The sequence below is a fragment of the Pelodiscus sinensis genome, chromosome 21, assembly GCF_049634645.1.
Source record: "Pelodiscus sinensis isolate JC-2024 chromosome 21, ASM4963464v1, whole genome shotgun sequence".
In the NCBI taxonomy this organism is placed as follows: Eukaryota; Metazoa; Chordata; order Testudines; family Trionychidae; genus Pelodiscus; species Pelodiscus sinensis.
This window is the reverse complement of record NC_134731.1, coordinates 24,661,002-24,679,760: the sequence shown is the minus strand read 5'-3', so window position 1 is coordinate 24,679,760 and position 18,759 is coordinate 24,661,002. Positions and strand designations below refer to the sequence as shown.

Below are 18,759 nucleotides of genomic sequence, written 5' to 3'. Positions count from 1 at the left end.
ATACCTGAAAAACAAGTTGGCGACCGTTGAGTGAGACTGTCCATCCAGAGGCACTGAGGGGAGGGATTCTGTCTCTGGTATTTCAGAGGTTGGTTTCTTGGTCTCAAAGAAAGCATGGAAGAAGCAAAACCTAGAAGGGGGGAAGAGAGCAGACTAAAGAGCTGCCTTGGGTTCTGTGTGCCTTTATAAAAAGCACATTCAATTCTGTAAACAGCATGTACTTCTCTAGCATTTCTCATACAAGCACTTCACATTAATTTTCATTCATTAATTTTCATCAATTCTACTGGACCCTTCCCAAGTGCTTGAAGTTAATGGGAGAGGAGGGTGCTTAGTACATTGAAGAAGGGTTTTAACACCCTGCAACATCATTTTTATTACTATTGGGCGCCATGCCCTCCTGCTCACTATGCTCGCCAGCCCCCCTTGTCTCTGGGGGTAGGCAGGACCGGCTCTCTCCCTGGCCACCAGGGAGGTTCGGGCCCACTCAGCCCTGGCCTCTCAGGTCTCCAGCGGCCTCTTGGCCCCACTCCTACCCCGCTGCAGCCAACCTCTCAGCAGAGCTGCAGCAGTCTGGACCCAGCAGGAGTCGGATCCTGGACTTACTCCCACTGTGGCTCTGCAGTTTAAATGTAGTAGGCGCTGGGCTGCAGGCACACCCGGCTCCTAAAACATTTAAACTGCAGAGCCGCAGCAGCCCCTTATCGACTAATCGTGTACTCGACACAAATTGTATTGAGTAGATGCTTAGTCATTTATCAGCTACTTAACAACCTTATTTAGTACCACTCCAGCCTTCTAGAAAGAATCATTCCGCCACTGGGTAGCACTACGTTGTTTTGTAATCCCTCTCACCTGACAATGTCCATCACCAAATCCTCTTCCTTCTTCCCCTGACTGTCAATGATGCTGACTAGCCGGGCGATAATCCATTTTCTCAGCCGGAGCACACAGTGCTGGGTCCTTTCAATAAGCAAATGGATACAGATTATAAATCACAAAAAAACATAAACAATGGATGAGACTCTGGAGACTGTGTAGACTTTCAGCAGCTCAAAGGCCTTATATAGTTAGACATCAGCTACTATGCAGCAAATTCTGACACATGCAGTAAGAAATGACAGGTGCGTGTATAAAGGTATTTTTCCTAAGCAACCTGCATTTGCTCTTCAGCTAGTTTAAATGCACTTGATGAACAAATATGAACTCAGATCAGTTCTAATCCAATATGCCTCTGTGTTCTTCCAACAACTGGTTCAAGAGCAGCAAGAATGTTCCGAGGTCTGAATAACTTCTTTCACGGGGATAATACAACATGCTGACATAATGTCTTAGCCCAGATGATCACAAAATGCTTTACAAGCCTTTGCCCACATCCAGGAGGAAGTCTCCTGCTGGAATACGACACCACAACAGTGAAGACAGCCAGACCCCTCTCCTTCACTTCATCTAAAAGTGAAAGTGCAGCTGGAATTTTAAGTCGGCAGAATAGTTACCCAAACCATCATCTGACAAATGCTCCAACTTGTCACAAAGTGCTGCACCAATATTCCCTCTATTTTTTCTAACCATGCGCGGAATACATTTTGTCACGTGCACCGAGCCATGTGCAGATGTGCACTACCAGTAGAAACTCATGCTGCCAGCGGTGGGTGCTCTGCTAATCAGCTGGGCAGCATTTGAATCTCTCTTCGGTGGCTGCCCAAGTGCTCAGCTTATACAGAATGCCGTGCTTCCCCCATGGCAAATCAGGATCTAAGTTTTACATCTCAGTTGGAAGAGACACTCTGAGCTAATGAAGTGCCTTCTAGCACCAGGCTGGGGTAGTAGCACAGCAGTGACTCAGTGAGAAAGACCACCTCTGGAGAGTCACCAGCCCCCTGGCTTGGTTTCCCCAGGAATACGTCCAAAGAGGAAACTTCTAAGGTTTCCCAATAAAGATAAAGGGAGCAGAAAACACAAGCTGTTGACGTAGGACCACCTAACAGTCCTACTGGGTATCAGCTGTTGAAGACCCCCCCACATCACCCCTAGGACAAGCAAACAGAGCTAAACACAGGAAAATGCATCCAGTACAGATCCGAGAGAGAAGACAAAGTTGTACAAGCAGACTTACAGATTTGCTTTCTCTTGGTTCTGCTTTTGCCGACTGGTGGTGAAATCTAAGCAGCAGTCAAAATCTGGTCTAAGGAACATTCTCTTGAGCCAGTTGACATATTTCAGCAGCGTTTCAGGCTGCAAGTGTTTCACCACCTTCCAGAAGCTGGGCACAACCGGATAGCCTTGATTGGTCAGAGTGGAGAAGCCAACCATTACTGCCAGCTGCTTCTCTGGATCATCACAGCCCTCGAGGAATGAGTCAACGTAGGTCTCCATCTCTGGAGCGAACTTAAACCGGTCTGGTAGCTGAAAGGCGCAGGCAGCACAAAGCAGGTTACAACCCATCATACTGCACAATGAAGACAAAAAAACCAGGCACACTGAAGTCACTGTACACAACTGACCTTACTCTGTGTGTGTGCGTGGTACAATAAATCCCGGGTCTGAACAGCTATTGAGGCAGTACAAATACTCCAGGCCCCCATAACCCACTCACCCTTTCAGTGGTCAGGTCAGCGCTCTATGCTAGCTTGAGGTCTTATCCGATATCGGTAAATCATAAAGTGCTGGACAATGAGCTCACAGTTCCCCTTTTACAGGCAGGGAAGCTGAGGCACAAGGAAGAGAAGTGACTTACACAATGTCACCCAAGAGGCTAGTGGCCAAGCTGAGAATATAGCTCAGGTCTCCTGGGGCTCAGGGAAGTGCTCTATCTACTAGACAAAACTGCCTCACCTACCAGCAATGGCGACTTGCATGCTTCATCCTGCCACTGAGGTTGAATTCACCAAACCTTAATCTCAAATTACCAGCAGTCCTCCCTCCCTGGTAGATTAGATTCCTCATTGGTTTATATGGGTGAAATCTTAAGAACCATCAACTGGGCAGTATTGGCCAAAAAGTTTATCAGGACCACTGTGGCTCCCTGCAGCAGAAACCCAGCACATGAAAATGTATCATGTGACCTGTTCTCCTAGGCTCTCTGAAACCTGCACAGATCAAGTGCTTCAAATTTTGAGTCTGGGAATGCTGTAAATGTGGCCACAGAGTGCTGAGATCTGCACAAGATCCCAGACTCTCTATATACACTAGAACAATACCGATGGCAATCTGCTACAGTTAGACCTAGCCCAGCAACACCAGACACATTGGCTATGACTAGATTGGCATGATTTTCCGGAAATGCTTTAAACGGAAAAGTTTTCCATTAAAAGCATTTTCAGAACAGAGCGTGAAGATTGGCACGGACACTTTTCCGCAAAAAAGCCCCGATCGCCATTTTCGCGATCGGGGCTTTTATTGCGGAAAACAAATCTCAGCTGTCTACATTGGCCCTTTTGAGCAAAAGTTTTGCGCAAAAGGGACTTTTGCCCGAACGGGAGCAGCATAGTATTTCCGCAAGAAGCACTGATTTCTTACAGTAGGAAGTCCGTGCTTTTGCAGAAATTCAAGTGGCCAGTGTAGACAGCTGGCAAGTTTTTCCGGAAAAACTGGCCAGTCTAGACACAGCCATTAATTTAAACTTAAAAAACAAGAAATGGTCTGGTAGCACTTTCTAGACTAACAAAATATGTAGATGGTATCATGAGCTTTTGTGGGCACAGCCCACTTCTTCAAATGACCGGAGTTCTGAGTTTAGGATGTGCAGACCCAAAATAAATGGGGGGAAGGGGGTATGAGGAGCAGAGGGTATGCAAATATCAAAGGGAAAAACAGGAAGGCAGAACTGGGAATCAGAAGGCACCTGAAGACTGGGTAGTTAAAATGAAGCAGATAAGAATGAAAGGCAATAACAGGAATCTACACAAAGAGCTGTTTGCACCCTCATTGAATGCTAGGTTGATAGTGTCCCAACCATCCCTGATCACGATTAAGGCCATTAGCATGAGAATTGAACTTGCGGGTGAATTGTAATTCCAACGCCCCTCTACACATTTGGCTAGTAGAAATGGTTTGTGACAAGACAGCCACTTGAAGATTTTTTAACAGTGATTAGGTAGATTAAAGTGTTCCCCAACAGGTTTCTGTATGTTCCCTTTATGTATATCTGATTGGTGTCCATTGATTCTTTCCCATAGGGACTGTCCAGTTTGTCCAATATATATAGCAGTGGGGCAGTTGACAGAAGGATCCCATTTTCCAAATAGTCCTTTACAACGTATGGCATTTCGACTCCGTTATACGCTTATCCCTACTCACTCATCTGTGCTGTGAAGAGAATGGAAATCTATCTGGAGAAAGCTTGAAGGGGAAAAGAACCACAACTCCATCCCAACCATATAATGCAGCTTTTCTAAGTGAATTAAACTAACTATTTTAAGAAATGTCAGGATCAATGCAAGGATATGAAGGAAGTTGGAGCTCTAATGAAATTTAAAGACTGAATGTTCCCAAGATTAGAAAGTCAGTAAATATCACAGGTAATTAATCTGCCTCCACGGCCATTTGGCCAGAAGACACATACCCGAGAAAGATGTTGTCTGCACTGCACAACTGAATGCCATTTGCATTCTATTGGTCAGCTCATGTTAGTACTGTCCAAAATCAGCAGACCCACCCTGATTAAACAAAGTCAAATGTGCTCATTTTACAAGTAGAAAAAACAAAAAAAACAAACGGATTGATGTGTTTTTAGGAACAGGGGAATGATCAAACCTGCACACAGTCGGCAACAGCCTGCACCGGTGACTTGTAGGAAAGTGTAAGAAACTAGCAATAGCTTCCCCAAATTCCAACCCTGGTAATTTAACCCAGAACTAGAGGCTCAAACTAGTCATAACGGTGCTGCTGGTTAAATTAATTAGCATTTATTTCTATGCCTTCAAAATTAGGCTTTCCATGTCATCTGTAGAATCCCATGGCATTGCAAGGATGACGGATCGGAATTTAGTAAACAAGTCTCCTGATGCACCAAGAGGAACAGAACTCAGTTCTCCTCTCACAGCAGTGCTGATTTTGCAGGACTAATAGGAGCAAGATGTACTACAATGGTAAGTCTGCAGATATTAAGAGAAAAAAAGAGCAAGAAGGTGCCAGTGCTGCCCTTCCCTGAAAACTACAACTGCGTTTCAGCTGCTGCTGTGATGCCAGAAATGGGCGCTTGGAATACTTGTTTGCCCCCCAAAAAGAAGAGAGTAATGATCACTGTGTCCACAGCAAAAGGCAACAGGACTGTGTTAGCCCACGGAGCCTAGACAGTGCCTTTTTTTGGTAAGTTCCCCCACACAACGTAAAATGGCTATTTTAGTTTTCTTGGAGCCAGTGACAAATGTTACAGTGAATTCCCAAATGAAACCCACCTCCAATCAGATTATTTAACAATTTCATGGGAAACTACTGACACAGCAGCTCCCAAACTATGGGCTCTGGCCCCAATGGGGTCACGCCATCATCACATGGGGCCACACAATCCCGTGTGTGCAGAGGACACCATATCGCTTGGCGCAGCATCATATCACATGTCTGGTGGGTGAGAGGTCACAATGCACAGAGAATGCAAAGGGGAGTCCTCTATGCAGTATGACCTCACACTTACAGTACTGGCAAAGCCACACTGGGTGGAGGATACTATTTTGTGCTACAAAATGACAACCTCCAGGCTGCACACACACGTGTGCTGTCTGGGGTGCTGAGAGCAAATTAATTAAAACAGGGTCATGCCAACAAAGCGTGTAGGAACTCAACTTAAAAGCGTCCATTATACTTACAGTGAACACTGCCTTAAACTACACAAGTGCTAACAACGCTGTACTGCAGGCATGGCCAACCCATCCTGGACGAAGAGCCAAGATATGAGTGGATTCAGTGCAAAGAGCCGAGGCAAAGTTGTAGAGGGAGGGGGGGGGGGGAAAGCCTGCCACTTTAAAAGCGCAAGAAGCACATTTCTAAGCTTTTTGTCCTCAGCAGGCTCCCGCCAGCCACTACCGTATTGGAAGTACCATATTTCAAGCACAGGACGGCTCCCCTGCCCAGGTGAGCACAGGGGAGCCGGGAGCCGCTGTAAGGGATGACGGGGCAGCCACGGCTGTTGTAGTGGGATACTTGAAAATGGCTGTATCTCGTAGGGTCTGCACTTGGGTATGGGGTCTTTGGCACGGGTTGCATCAAATCCTCTCAGGGATGCCTACCTGAGCCGATACCACATGCTCCCCGTAGTGCCGCATCACTTCCCCTCGGAGAACTATCGGCAGCTGATCCAGAGACAAGAGCGGGAGAGCACTGCCCAGCAACCGGTAGCACATGTAACTGAGTGGAAAGAGAACAGATTCCCACAGGGAAGGACACAGTTGTAACATCACACGCAAGGACAGGGCAGAGGAAGAACATTTTGTGTACTTCACAGAGACGCAAAATAATGGCAGCCATCAGGACTACAGGGACACTTACAAAACTTGCCCACCTGAGAATGCGAGGCTGGCAAAGAATGGCACGTCAGAGCATGACATCAGCATCTCCTGGGGAGCCCCCTACCACTCCTGCACAGACCGGCTCCCACCTGCCACCATGTGCTGCTGCCTCTGACACAGAAGCAGTAGCGCGGGGCGGCAGCAGCCCCTGTCTGCAGGGGATCTGAGCTCCCCGCAGACAGAGGCTGCTCCATGTATAGGGGCTGCTGCTGCAGAGCAGCCTTCCCTGTTCCCCCTCCATGCTGCTGCCTTCGATAGCAAGGAGAACGGGGGCAAGCGAGTCCATGGAGCTGGCATGCACAGAGAACCAGCTTAAAAGCCAGCTCCTCATACCTATCAGTAGATTGGGGGTGGCAGAGGGCAGATAGATCCGGAGCTCGTGGGGAGCCGACATTAAACCAGCTCCCACCGTTTGCTGTCTCTGATACAGAGGCAGCAGGGGATGTGGAGGATGAATGAGACGACAGGATTAATTTGTAAATCCAGGCTTATCAGTTAACCATGTAGTCTTCTACACATGGACATCCCCAGCTAAAACAGCTAACTCTTGCAGTCTCAGCCTCCTTCGTGTTAAAAATGGAAATGAACGTTTTCAGTTCTGTGCCAAATCCAAAACCAAACGGGGCGCACATAAGGTCTAAGGGTGTGCATTCAGCCCATAGTAACGCACAAAAAGGGACTGGACCCACATTTCAGCGTCTGGGCCATCTCCAAATCTCACATTCAGAGGGGCACTGTCAGACTGAAATTTGGTAAATTTAAAAGTTATAAATAATTCTAGGCTGCATATCTGCCTTTAAGTTTCCATCATCTTCAGTCACATGGGCCTGATTTTTTGTCTGAGTTATTGAGAACAGGAAACAGCACCACATTTTAAGCAGTATTTCCTAAACTGCAACAAAGTTGCTTCTTCATTTTGTTACAACAAGATCCGAGTTAAAAAACGTAAAAAAGTGGGGAGAATTTCTCACAAAGCGTCTGTCCCTTTTTTGGTCACGTTTTAGTTACCATAGAGCAGCAGAATATGCGCTCTGATCGGAAGCGGACAAGTAGGTTATAGTAAGAACAAAGGACGGCATTTAAAACAAACCTGTTCGGCCCCGACTTTTCTTTAAGCAGCCCATTCTCCACGGCTTCTTCCCAGAAGAGTTCAAAGGCGCCTTCGTTCACAGACACTCGGAGCAAGTCCAGCCCGACACGTGGAAGATTCTTGTCCTTCTTCTCAGACCTGGCAGCAGTTTTCAAAACCTCCACAAGCCTGAGGAGAAAAGCAACCCCAGGAGGATAGGAAATGGAACGGGAACTATCCAGGTGCGAAGGAGCTTTGGAGCAGACAGACAACAGCGCACAAACTAACAAGTTATCCCTGGCCACTTTCCCTAAGGGTGAGCAACTGATCTACATATTGGAAGCAGCACTCCCTGCCATACCTGGAGTGACCAAGAATAAACCTCAACCCTACCAGCAGCTCCATTCTGAATCTAAGGGGAGACACAATGGGAGAGACAGGCGCCCAGCACCTCCAGGCATCAGAGCCATACGATTGTTTCTCCTCGACAGTTAGGAGGTTGGACGCATGGCATCTCCATGCCCTTCTACAACTCACCTGGGAATGTTCTCCTTAGTTACAATGGCAGATGAGCCTAGCAGTCTCTTCAGTTTGCTGGGTTTCAGAACCCCAGGGAACTTCTGAATGCTCACGAGCAAGAGATGCAGCTGCCCCGGGGTGCTGAAGGCCGAAGTGAGGTCAGCCTGCAGGGCGCCAAACAGGACTTCCTCAAACACAGCTTCAGGAATCTAAACAGCAATGCAATTGAGAAGCAACACAGCAAGTTATCGAATGGTGTAACTACATGAGGCAAGGGGGTGGGTTTCTTAAATCCCATAGGGTGGATGCAGTTGTATCAATACACGGGTGCCTTGTATCAGTATGGCATATTCTCCTTCCTCCATAGCAGTGTTTCCCAAACGGGGTTCTGCAAAGCGACCATAAGGGTTCCGCGAGAAGATTCCATTACAATAACATTTTATGATTTAAAAAAATAATCATTAATATTTAAGCATTTATGAATTTTATTGAAAACAATTTTCATTTGTGTTCGCCACGATAAGTGTCCCTGTGTAATGCCAGCTTAGCCAGAGAGTGGGGATGATGATGTCACTGCTCACCGCTGCGCGCGCAGTCAATAACTGCAATCACCTGTTATATAACACCGTAAATCCCCGGACTCACTCTCAGGGAGCGTGGATCACATGGGTGACTGAACACGAATATACTAGCGCGGCGGCGGACAAAGTTGAAGCTTCAGCTGTCAAACCAGTTGCTTTATTTTTTGCACACGTTACATGTGATTTTTGTTTTTAAATACGTGCAATTTAACTAAATGTTGATCTCATGACCCTGTTTAGCATTTGTTTATTATTATCCTTACTTTTTTGTGGTCTACTTTTTCAGCTCCATATATTAGACTGTTATTAGGGGTTCTGCAAAATTCTTTCACGTTTAAAAGGGTTCCGTGGCCAAATAAAATTGGGAAACACTGTGCTACAGAAACAGTGATATTGGTATACAGCATCTTTACACAAACACAATTGGACCAGATGTTGAACTAGTGTAATTATACTGGTATAGATAAGGGGTACAAAGTTTGTGCGGAGACAGGTCCTAATCGGGATGTAAAGGGTTAAGCACACTCCTTAGCAGCATGCTTACCCAGTTAACCAGTGGGTGGCTGCCCCAGCTGGACCAGGCCGGGTCGGAGTAGCCTCCTACTTGTGGCGCAGAAGGCCGACAGACAGACAGACCGCACAATGAATGCAGACTGGTTAACTGTGACCCCCCCCCCCCGCAAGGGACTGCAGCCCCCCACTTATGGTGCAGCAGTCCCTTGGGGGAGGTCATGGTTAACCAGTTAAACATTATGTTTAACTGGGATTTTACATCTTTAGCCCTATGACACAAGATTGAACAACATCAAAAGCTACAGTGGATCGGATAGGAGGAGGGTTACCAGCCCTTTACTTTGACTTTTATAAAACATAGATTCTGGCCTAAAAAGATCTTCGGGATCCATCAGCAACCCGTTGATGACTACAGAATAGGCTGTATCCTTTTTGGCACCTTATAAAAACTTTCTATTGATATAATACCAGCAACAACCACCACCAGGACAATATCAGACCCAATTTCATCAAGGATCCCAAGAGGATGTACAATGGACACCCAATCAGAAGACAGCATGTTGTAATTAATCACATTTGCTACAGTAATACCTATGGATCAACCGAGAATGGGGCCCTGATGGTCTCAGCTCTATGGGCTTTATTTCAGTGTTTCTCAACCAGTGGTACGAGTACCTTCAGGGGTACTTGAGAGAAGTCCAGGGGTACGTCAACACAACTGAAATTTCAAGAAAACTGAATTTTTGATTTAAGTTTTACAGCGTTTTATTATTTTTATACGTTTTACACCCAAAAATTTCATCACCCGCCCAGCTACGATTCAGTTGTTTAAACAACTGTGTTCCAATGGTAGAAAAAAATTGTGTGTCTGAAAACTGTAGGTACTGGGAGTATTTATTTATTTATTTAGAAAAAGGGATACTTTTTCAATACTTTTGAAAAAGGAGTGAGAAACACTGCTTTATTCCATGGCTAGAACTGTGACTTTCTGCTGCATTTTGATTCATTTCCCTTTTGCGGCTATACATTCATAAGCTTTTTTTGTATTATTTCTTAATACAAATACATTTTAAATAAGTGTGGTTCACCTCCATGGGATTTTCCTAGCCAAGTATTTTGAACACTAATATGGTTTGGTATAAACTGGATAGATTCTTTTGAAATAAAAAAGAAACTCCCATCGTTGAAGAACTACAAGGTACCTGAATTGGTCACGGTCACAAATCAGCAGTATGGAAAGCATACAAAAAACCCTAATATCAAAGTTGGTAGACCATGAATATTCCTCCACAAAAAGCTTGGCTAACTTTCAGTTAAGGTTGCTAGTCTGCACATTCCACCTGGAGAATTCATACAAAGCATATAAATCGTTCCACAATCTTTTTATGCTATCATCCTTAGCTTCCCTTCTCAGCATCATTTCCCTCTCCTCCAACCCCAACAATCCAAGTCTATCTACTCTTATCCTGGGCAACCAACACTGAGCGTGGGAAACACACGCAGACCTGCACTAGTTCTGGGGACAGATCTTGCCTAAACAGACATGTCCGTATTAGGGATGTTAAAAATCAAGTTTTTGACTAAATGTGTAACCCCTGAAATTTTTAAAGGTTACACATTTACATGCAGGGGGGGGGCAGACAAGAGCTGGTGACAGCAGGGAGCCGGCTTTTAAGTCGGCTCTCCGAAGCACCAGCTCCCGCCTGCCCCGTTGCTGCCTCTTATCAGAGGCAGCAGCACGTGGGGCAGGCAGCTCCACAGGAGCCGGTATGTGCAGGGAGCCGGCTTGAAAACCTGCTTCCTGCATGTACTAGCTCCTGCCTACCCCCCACTACACTGCTGCCTCTCTATCAGAGGCAGCAATGCAGGGGGGCCGGCGGCTCTGCGGGAGCCGGTGCCCACGGGGAGCTAGCTCCCTCTGACCACCGGGGGACAGACGACTCCAGGAGCCAGCTTTTAAGCAGGTTTCCCATGAGCACCGGCTCCTGCCTCCCTCCTCCTTTGCCGCCTCTGATACAAAGGCAGCAGGTGGGGGGGTTGCATGTTACGTTCAGATTAACAGATAAACCTGGGCTTATCAGGCAATTGTATGCACAGCTGCACTTTAACATCCCTCGTCCATATGACATTTTTCATGACCACTAAGTATCTGGTGCAACACCCTTTGAAGCTAATGGAAAGACTCCTTTGACATCAGCGAAGCTGGTGCCAACCCAAACTGAGAAAAAACTGTAGAAGCTGTAGAAACCATTTTCATATTTAGCTAGAAGCCATCTTGTATATCAGAAACCATTTCAGCTTTTCTCTCAAGCACGTAGACCAGAGTGAACTTTCTGTCACCCCGTGAGAAGAGGCCTACAGGATGGGCTATTGGTATGTGTTAATTGGGCTGGTTGGGACAGGAGATGTACTCCCTCGCACCTGTCCGCCATCTTGTTGATAAGGCTTTGTTTTTCCAAATTTAATTGAGGATTTCTGTAATTGGATGCCCTGACGTCAGACTGTTTGGTTAAGGGTATAAAGATACTAGGATTGATTGTATTAGCAGCCTTACTGGGTCTAGCTCTGCTGTGACCACGTTTGGCTCATGCTGTGCTTTATTAATTAATAAAGCTGCTTGTTAGCTGCCTAAACACAGAGAAGCGTGTTTTTGCTTCGACAAAACAATACCACAAACACCAGGTTTCACTATTCAGGTGCCATGTTTTCATACCTCCGTGAGGATATCAACAAGGGTTCTCCTGGGTAGATCTCGGAGATGGGCGTGGTGCTGTACCAAGTTCTGCAGGAGTCGGACACATTCCAGGAGGGCCTTTTTATCCTAGAAATTCAAACAAGAAAAAAAAATAAAGACCAAGCAGCCACGGTTAAGCTCCCGTTTCCATTATTAACCATAGCGCACAGGCTGAATCTTAACATTATTAATAATAACCCAACCCAATTGCCTCCTCCTGCAGAAGTAAGATCTTCCCAATACAGCATTTTCTGTGTGTAACTGACAAGTGATGTTCTACCGCCTCTGTCCCTCGATCTATAGCCACTACTTCTTTCCTCTCTTCTCATCCTCTCTCCTTCATCTCCTCTCCCCCCCCACCCCACTCAGATTCATATCAAAGGATGATTAGCTCCAATAACTTTCCTACAAGGAGGCACTTCAAATATATTTTCTGGATTTCTTTGACACTTTTGATTTCTAGCTGTATTTAACACAATAATTTTGAATGAAACAAAGCTTGTGATTTTAGTGGCAGGTATCAGCTCAAGCACTTATCTGACCCCCATCACCTGAGCACCTTATAACCTTTAATGTATTTATCCTCACGACATCCCCATAGGATGAAAGCATGGTATTACCTCCATTTGTAAAATGGGGAACTGAAGAACAGAGAGCCATAGGGTTTGTCTACACAGCAGGGCTTAACTTGAAATAAGCTACGCAAATTGAGCTATGTCAATTGTGTAGCTTATTTCAAAATAGCTTATTTTGAAATTGGGAGCATCTACACAGCACTTATTTCAAGATAGAGCACTCTTCCTCCGACTTCCCTTACTCCTTGGACAATGAAGGTTACAAGAGTCAGAGTAAGAAGTTCTCCAGCTTGACAGGATTTCGACACGATTTCGAAATAATGCTAGTTATTTTGAAATAATGTGACTGTGTAGACATACCTTAAGTGATTTGCTCACAGTCACACAGGACGCATCTGGCGGAGTAAGGAATTGAATTGAACCTGATACTTTTAAATCCCCAGGCTAATGTCAAAACCAATGGGCCATCCCTCCTTTCTAAGTCTCGTTCCGCATTTGGGACAGTACAAGGTACATTGTTCATGAACAAGCCCCACTCGTGATACCTTTGCAAGACGACCAGACTGGAAAAGAGCCAGTACCCCAAAAAAGTTTCCAAAGGCAGCACTTCTAAAGAGTTTCTGAAAAGAAGAAAATCAACATTGCAATCCAGCAATTAAAAATGCAGAAATAGCTAGCTCTCATGTTCAGCAACAGTTCTTACATGCTTCTGGGCAGTTTTCATCGGCAGTAAGGAAAGCCAGCCTTGCATATCCTCATCTTAAGAAGTGGGATGTGCCCACGAACGCTCATGATACCATCTACATGTTTCGTTAGTCTATAAAGTGCTACCAGACCATTTGTTGTTCTTGTCCAGGCAAAAGGTACTGTACTGCCCTCAATTTACATACGTAAATCTTTGCATGTGCACATGCACATTAGATCCTGTGACAATACGGTTTACTCCAGATATTAATTAACCACATTAGAATAATTTACCTTAAAAGGGTCCCCAAAGTAAGGGTGATAAGGCAATTAATACTCACTGAGGAACACAGAGTATGTACTATTGTCTGGTGTTCCTCTGAGTACAAGGTAAACCTACCTTTTTGACTCTCTCAAGATTGTGTTTTTCTTTTATCTGCTCCAGGACAGTATGCAGTGGAATCTCCTCAAAAGACTGCAAAACCTGGATATCAGAATCAACATGAGACAGAGATTAAAACTCCATGAGAAAATGTTCTAACACCACCCATATTTATCATCTGCAACAACTACTGACTGAAGAAAGAACTGGAACTGAACTCTCTGAGTCTATCAACCTGAGACGAGATCTACAATTTAAAATGTCCCTGCATAGCTATGTTGGTTAGGGGTGCAATTTTTTAAAGTTGTATTTATTTTCAAATGACATGGCTATTCCAAGGAAAGTCATAGCATACACACAATTTTCTACAGAATAACTGTGCCTATAGTAGAGCACAAAAACAAAAATTGCATGCAGACGAGGTTATATTCTAACTATGTCAGTTAGGTATTTGATTTTTTTTAAAACCAATATAATCTCTACAGCAATGCAATTGTGTCCACACTAAAGGTGCCCAGTGTAGGTACAGAAGAACCCCTGTTTTAGGAACTATTTGGAGACTGAGTAGCTCAGAAAAATAAAAAAGTTCATAAAACTAAAGATCTGAAAATGACAGTGTGTAAGGTGCGAAAGTTAATTCATTAATCGTTCAATATCAGTGCACCTAAAGAATGGTAACCAACATATAGTGTGCTTGATTTTTCTTTGTGAGAATGACATTTCTTTGTCACCCAGTCTCTTTTCCATCAGGTACAGCTGCTGGAACACTGCCTAAAAGCCTGAATTCTAGTTCAGAGTCAAAAAAAAATCCAGCTCATATAATTAGTTGCTTATAACGCTGATGCTCAGGAAATCACAGGTCTGCCATAGAACACATTCTCCTTGCCTTAAAGGAAAACATTTTACTAGCATGAGCATGCCTAAGTGCATGGTAGATTGTACGGATTACCCTATCAGTGTATCTAAAGCGGTACAACTTGTGTGTGTAGAAAAGGCTGTAAAAAGTTCACTCAGATTCAAGGACTCTTCCCAAGACCTCTGTGCACCCAGAGCTATTTCTGTGCACCAAGCTCAAAATAAGCAGCACACTTTCACTAAGTCATGTGAGCACTATTCAGACAACCTGCTCCAGTGGGAAAATACCAACCTGAGCTAGTGCCAGACTGAAACCTGGACGTGCTGCCTCTCGAGTTGCTCCCAGTCCTTCTATTAATCGTTTTAAAGTATATTTCAGTTCATCTTCCTAAAAAAAATAATATTTAAAAATATGGTCCTTTTAGGACTACATTCCTACAATACGGAAAAGCATAAGGCTGTACGGCCAGCCCAGAGGGAAAGGGAATATTAAATATGGCTGGAACTGTACTCCTAAGTGGGTTCGGGTCTGCCATTTATAAACACCACCAAGTTCCACAAAGGCACCTCACTGCCCTAGATCACACTAGCCAGCCCTGAGCATGTCCCCATGACTGTATTAAACCCTTGGTCTGCTCAGGGATTTAAGCTTGGTAAAGGGATACTGACTGGTACCAGACCAGGGAACAACAGCATTGTCAGGGGAACCTCTATATAACAGGGGCGGAAGGCAGGGCTGTGATTATGCAGCCACTCACCCCAACCTAAAGAGTGTCCCGGGTGCTAGCTGCAATCACAGTCGCCTAGACCCCATGGCCTTCGCTCTTCCACCGCCCCTCCCACCCAACCCAACAGCCCCTTGGGACGGTGGGCGCAATTCCTTCCCCAGGCCTAATTCTGTCCTTCCCTCCTACCCCCAAACACTTAAGAACTTGCATACAATTACATCCACTACCCCCCAACCCCAGCACTCCCCCGGAGTCCGATTCCCTTCCCTCCCCCACCTCCAACCCCCCCAACCAGAGTAGATCTCTGGGACCCAACTCCCTTCCTCCCTGCCCCACAGCATTCCACTCCCGACTACACCAGCCCCCCAGGGCTTTGGCATCAGAGCTACCAAGACCCCCCCACACACACGCGCTCCCACCGAGACCTCAGCCCTCTGCACCCTCCCAGTCCTGTGGACACCCCCTCACATTCCCACCGAGACCCCAGCCTGCTGCACCCCTAAAGTCCTCTGGACACAGCCCACATTCCCACCAGGACTCCACCCCTCTGCACCTCCCAAGTCCTCTGGACACCCCTACACATTCCTACTAAAAGCTCACCCCTCTGTACCCCCCCAGTCCTCTGGACACCCCCTCACGTTCCCACCGAGACTCCAGCCCTCTGCACTCCCTAAATTCCCACCAAGACCCCACCCCTCTGCACTTTCCAAATCCTCTAGACACCCCCACACATTCCTACCAAGAGCTTACACCCCCTGCAATCCACAGTTCTCTGGACACGTCCCAGCTTCCCACCGAGACCCCACCCCTCTGTACCCCGCAAGTCCTCCGGACCCCACCCCTCTGCGCCCCCCAAGTCCTCTGGACCCCACCCCTCTGCACTCCCAAGTCCTCTGGATACCCCCTCACATTCCCACCGAGACCCCACCCCTCTGCACTCCCCAAGTCCTCTGGACACCCCCTCATATTCCCACCGAGACCCCACCCCTCTGCGCCCCCCAAGTCCTCCGGACCCCACCCCTCTGCACTCCCCAAGTCCTCTGGATACCCCCTCACATTCCCACCGAGACCCCACCCCTCTGCGCCCCCCAAGTCCTCCGGACCCCACCCCTCTGCGCCCCCCAGTCCCTCCGGCTCTGACCTGCTCGCTGGCCCGCAGGTACCGCAGCAGGCTCTCGGTGGCCGCCAGGCGCACCTCCTGCTGGGGCTTGGCGATGTCCCAGAAGAAGTCCAGGAACTGCCGGTTCTGCTGCAGGGTCCCCCGCGGGCCAGCGGGGCCCGGGGCCGGCGCCGCCTCCATACCGCGCTGCCGCCGAGCGCTCCCCAGCCACGCCGCAGCCAGAGCCGCACGTGGGTCCCCGGGTCCGCCTCTTCCGGGGGAGGCTCGCAGCAGCCGCGTGTGCTGCCCCTGGGCTGCCCGGCCGTGCCCGGCCTTTCCCGGGGCTCCGCGGGAGCCTGCCCCGGCCTGGGCGGGGTTGGCTGTCCCGGTGGAAACTGCCCCGCTGGATGCGAGGTCTCCAGCGCCACAGCAGAGCGGCTCCCCCCGGACCTAGCTCACATCTCACTCCTCTCGCCTCTCTTTGGGAAGTCACTCCCGTGTGCCAGCTGGTCCCAGCTCCTGCATGTTCCCCCCCAGAGCAGAGAGCACCGGTCACCGCACCTGGCCAGACCCCATAGGCTACGTCTACACTGGCACCCTTTTCCGGAAATGCTTAAAAAAGTTTTCCGTTGTAAGTATTTCCGGAAAAAGCGCATCTACATTGGCAGGAAAAAAAAGCACTTTTTCCAGAAAAGCGTCCGTGGCCAATCTAGACACGCTTTTCCGCAAAAAAGCCCCCCATCGTCATTTTCGCGATCGGGGCTTTTTTTTGCAGAAAACACTACTGTGCTGTCTACACTGGCCCTTTTACGGAACAGTTTTCCGGGAAAAGGACTTTTGCCCGAACGGGAGCAGCATAGTATTTCCGGAAAAGCGGCTGATTTCTTACAGTAGATTGTCGGTGCTTTTCTGGAAATTCAAGGGGCCAGTGTAGTCAGCTGGCAAGTTATTCCGGAAAAGCGGCTGATTTTCTGGAACAAGTGGCCAGTGTAGACACAGCTATAGGGTTGCCAGTTTGGGTTAGTTGTATTCCTGGAGATCTCATCATATGACAGTCTTTAATGGGAGATTCATCTTTAATTCCTGGAGATGCCAGGTCAATCCGGGAGGAGGGTTGGCAACTCCAGGCCAGGGCTGTGGGAAAATAATGGAGTCTCTTGCTTTTTAGCAAAATTATTGTTTTTTTCCCCTGGGCCCATCCAAAAATCAACACTCTCATGTCCTTAAACCAGTGTTTCCCAAATGGTGTTCCATGGACCCCCAGGGTTCCGCGAAGTGAAAATAAGGGTTCTGTGAGAAAATTCCATTACAGTGACATTTTATTATTTAAAAAAAATTAATATGTGATTTTTGTTTTTAAATATGTGCAATTGAACTAAATGTTGATCTCATGATCTTGTTTAGCATTTGTTTATCATTATCCTTACTTATTTGTGGTCTGCTTTTTTAGTTCTATATATTAGGGGTTCTGCAAAATTCCTTCTAGTTTAAAAGGGTTACGTGGCCAAACCAAATTGTGAAACACTGCCTTGAACTGAGCTCAGTAAGTATCCACTGATAGGCTAGGTGTCAGATATTGACAGACATGTTTTAAGGAGCCATTTAAAGTTTCTCTTGGGAAATGTAGGGTTTTGCTGTGGGCACTTCAGTAGAAAATGCTTAAAATGTCATGGATTATTAATTTTAACACCTTCCCTGCACACACATCTCTTCATTTAAGTTGTCTCACGCATGCAAAATCTAGATCTCATTAATAGGCAGATATCCCTGGCTCCGCACTTGGGGAGGTTCTGCATTTTAGGGTAACCTGTCAAGTGATTATCTTGTCCCTCTTCCTCATGGGCCTTTGCATCCTTCACTGTTCACAATCGCCCACCCATATCACCATATGTACATATTTCCCCATAATTTTTAGGGTGAATGATCCGTCCTGTTTAAATTCATGAGCTATTCATGAGAGGCCTCACACAAGCATATGGACCAGCAACTCATAGGAGATAACTGGAAATCAAGAACCAGTGATGTAGGATCAACATATTTAATGTATTGTTTAAATTTTCTAGAACTACACATTCTCCATTTCATGAAACTCTGCAGAACAACCAGTGTCAAAATCTGAAAAAAGTACACACGCACTGTAGGATCTTCCTATTGGCACCTGACTTAGACTCTATTAATTACAATTATGAATATAGTCCATGTCTCCTGACCTAAATTTGAAAGTAAGATTCTCTAAAACTAGCTGCTGTGTAGATATGGATATTGAGAAAGCTAGCCTCTCAAATGCTTTTGAAATATGACAGCCTGATTTTGTCTGGGTCAGACATTAACCATACCAACAATCAATCAGACTGTGGAAGAATCAATATGTCGTCTACTTCTATAATAAAACCCCAAAGAGCAGCCCAGTTTAAAAATAAATAAATAAATAATGCAGAGGATATATCTTTAAAGATATTGGAAGTTTCTCAGCTAGAATCCATTATCTTCCCTCTCAACATTACCACAAAGAAT

The 18,759-nt window shown here is 46.3% G+C and overlaps 1 protein-coding gene across 1 annotated transcript in view; it reads right to left on the bottom strand.

The window, feature by feature from the left end:
- The window catches only part of MYBBP1A (MYB binding protein 1a), an 81,306-nt gene extending 64,515 nt beyond the window's left edge, over positions 1-16,791 (bottom strand). The window contains exons 1-11 of the mRNA XM_075904314.1: positions 16,288-16,791; positions 14,711-14,806; positions 13,582-13,665; positions 13,043-13,117; positions 11,902-12,009; positions 8,113-8,303; positions 7,597-7,764; positions 6,228-6,345; positions 2,117-2,406; positions 856-963; positions 5-130 (exon numbers count right to left, since the gene is read on the bottom strand). Of these exons, the coding sequence (XP_075760429.1) occupies positions 5-130; positions 856-963; positions 2,117-2,406; positions 6,228-6,345; positions 7,597-7,764; positions 8,113-8,303; positions 11,902-12,009; positions 13,043-13,117; positions 13,582-13,665; positions 14,711-14,806; positions 16,288-16,446 (1,523 nt within the window). The 5' untranslated portion in view covers positions 16,447-16,791. The remainder of the gene's footprint in view (positions 1-4; positions 131-855; positions 964-2,116; positions 2,407-6,227; positions 6,346-7,596; positions 7,765-8,112; positions 8,304-11,901; positions 12,010-13,042; positions 13,118-13,581; positions 13,666-14,710; positions 14,807-16,287) is intronic.
- Positions 16,792-18,759: the final 1,968 nt, after the last annotated feature.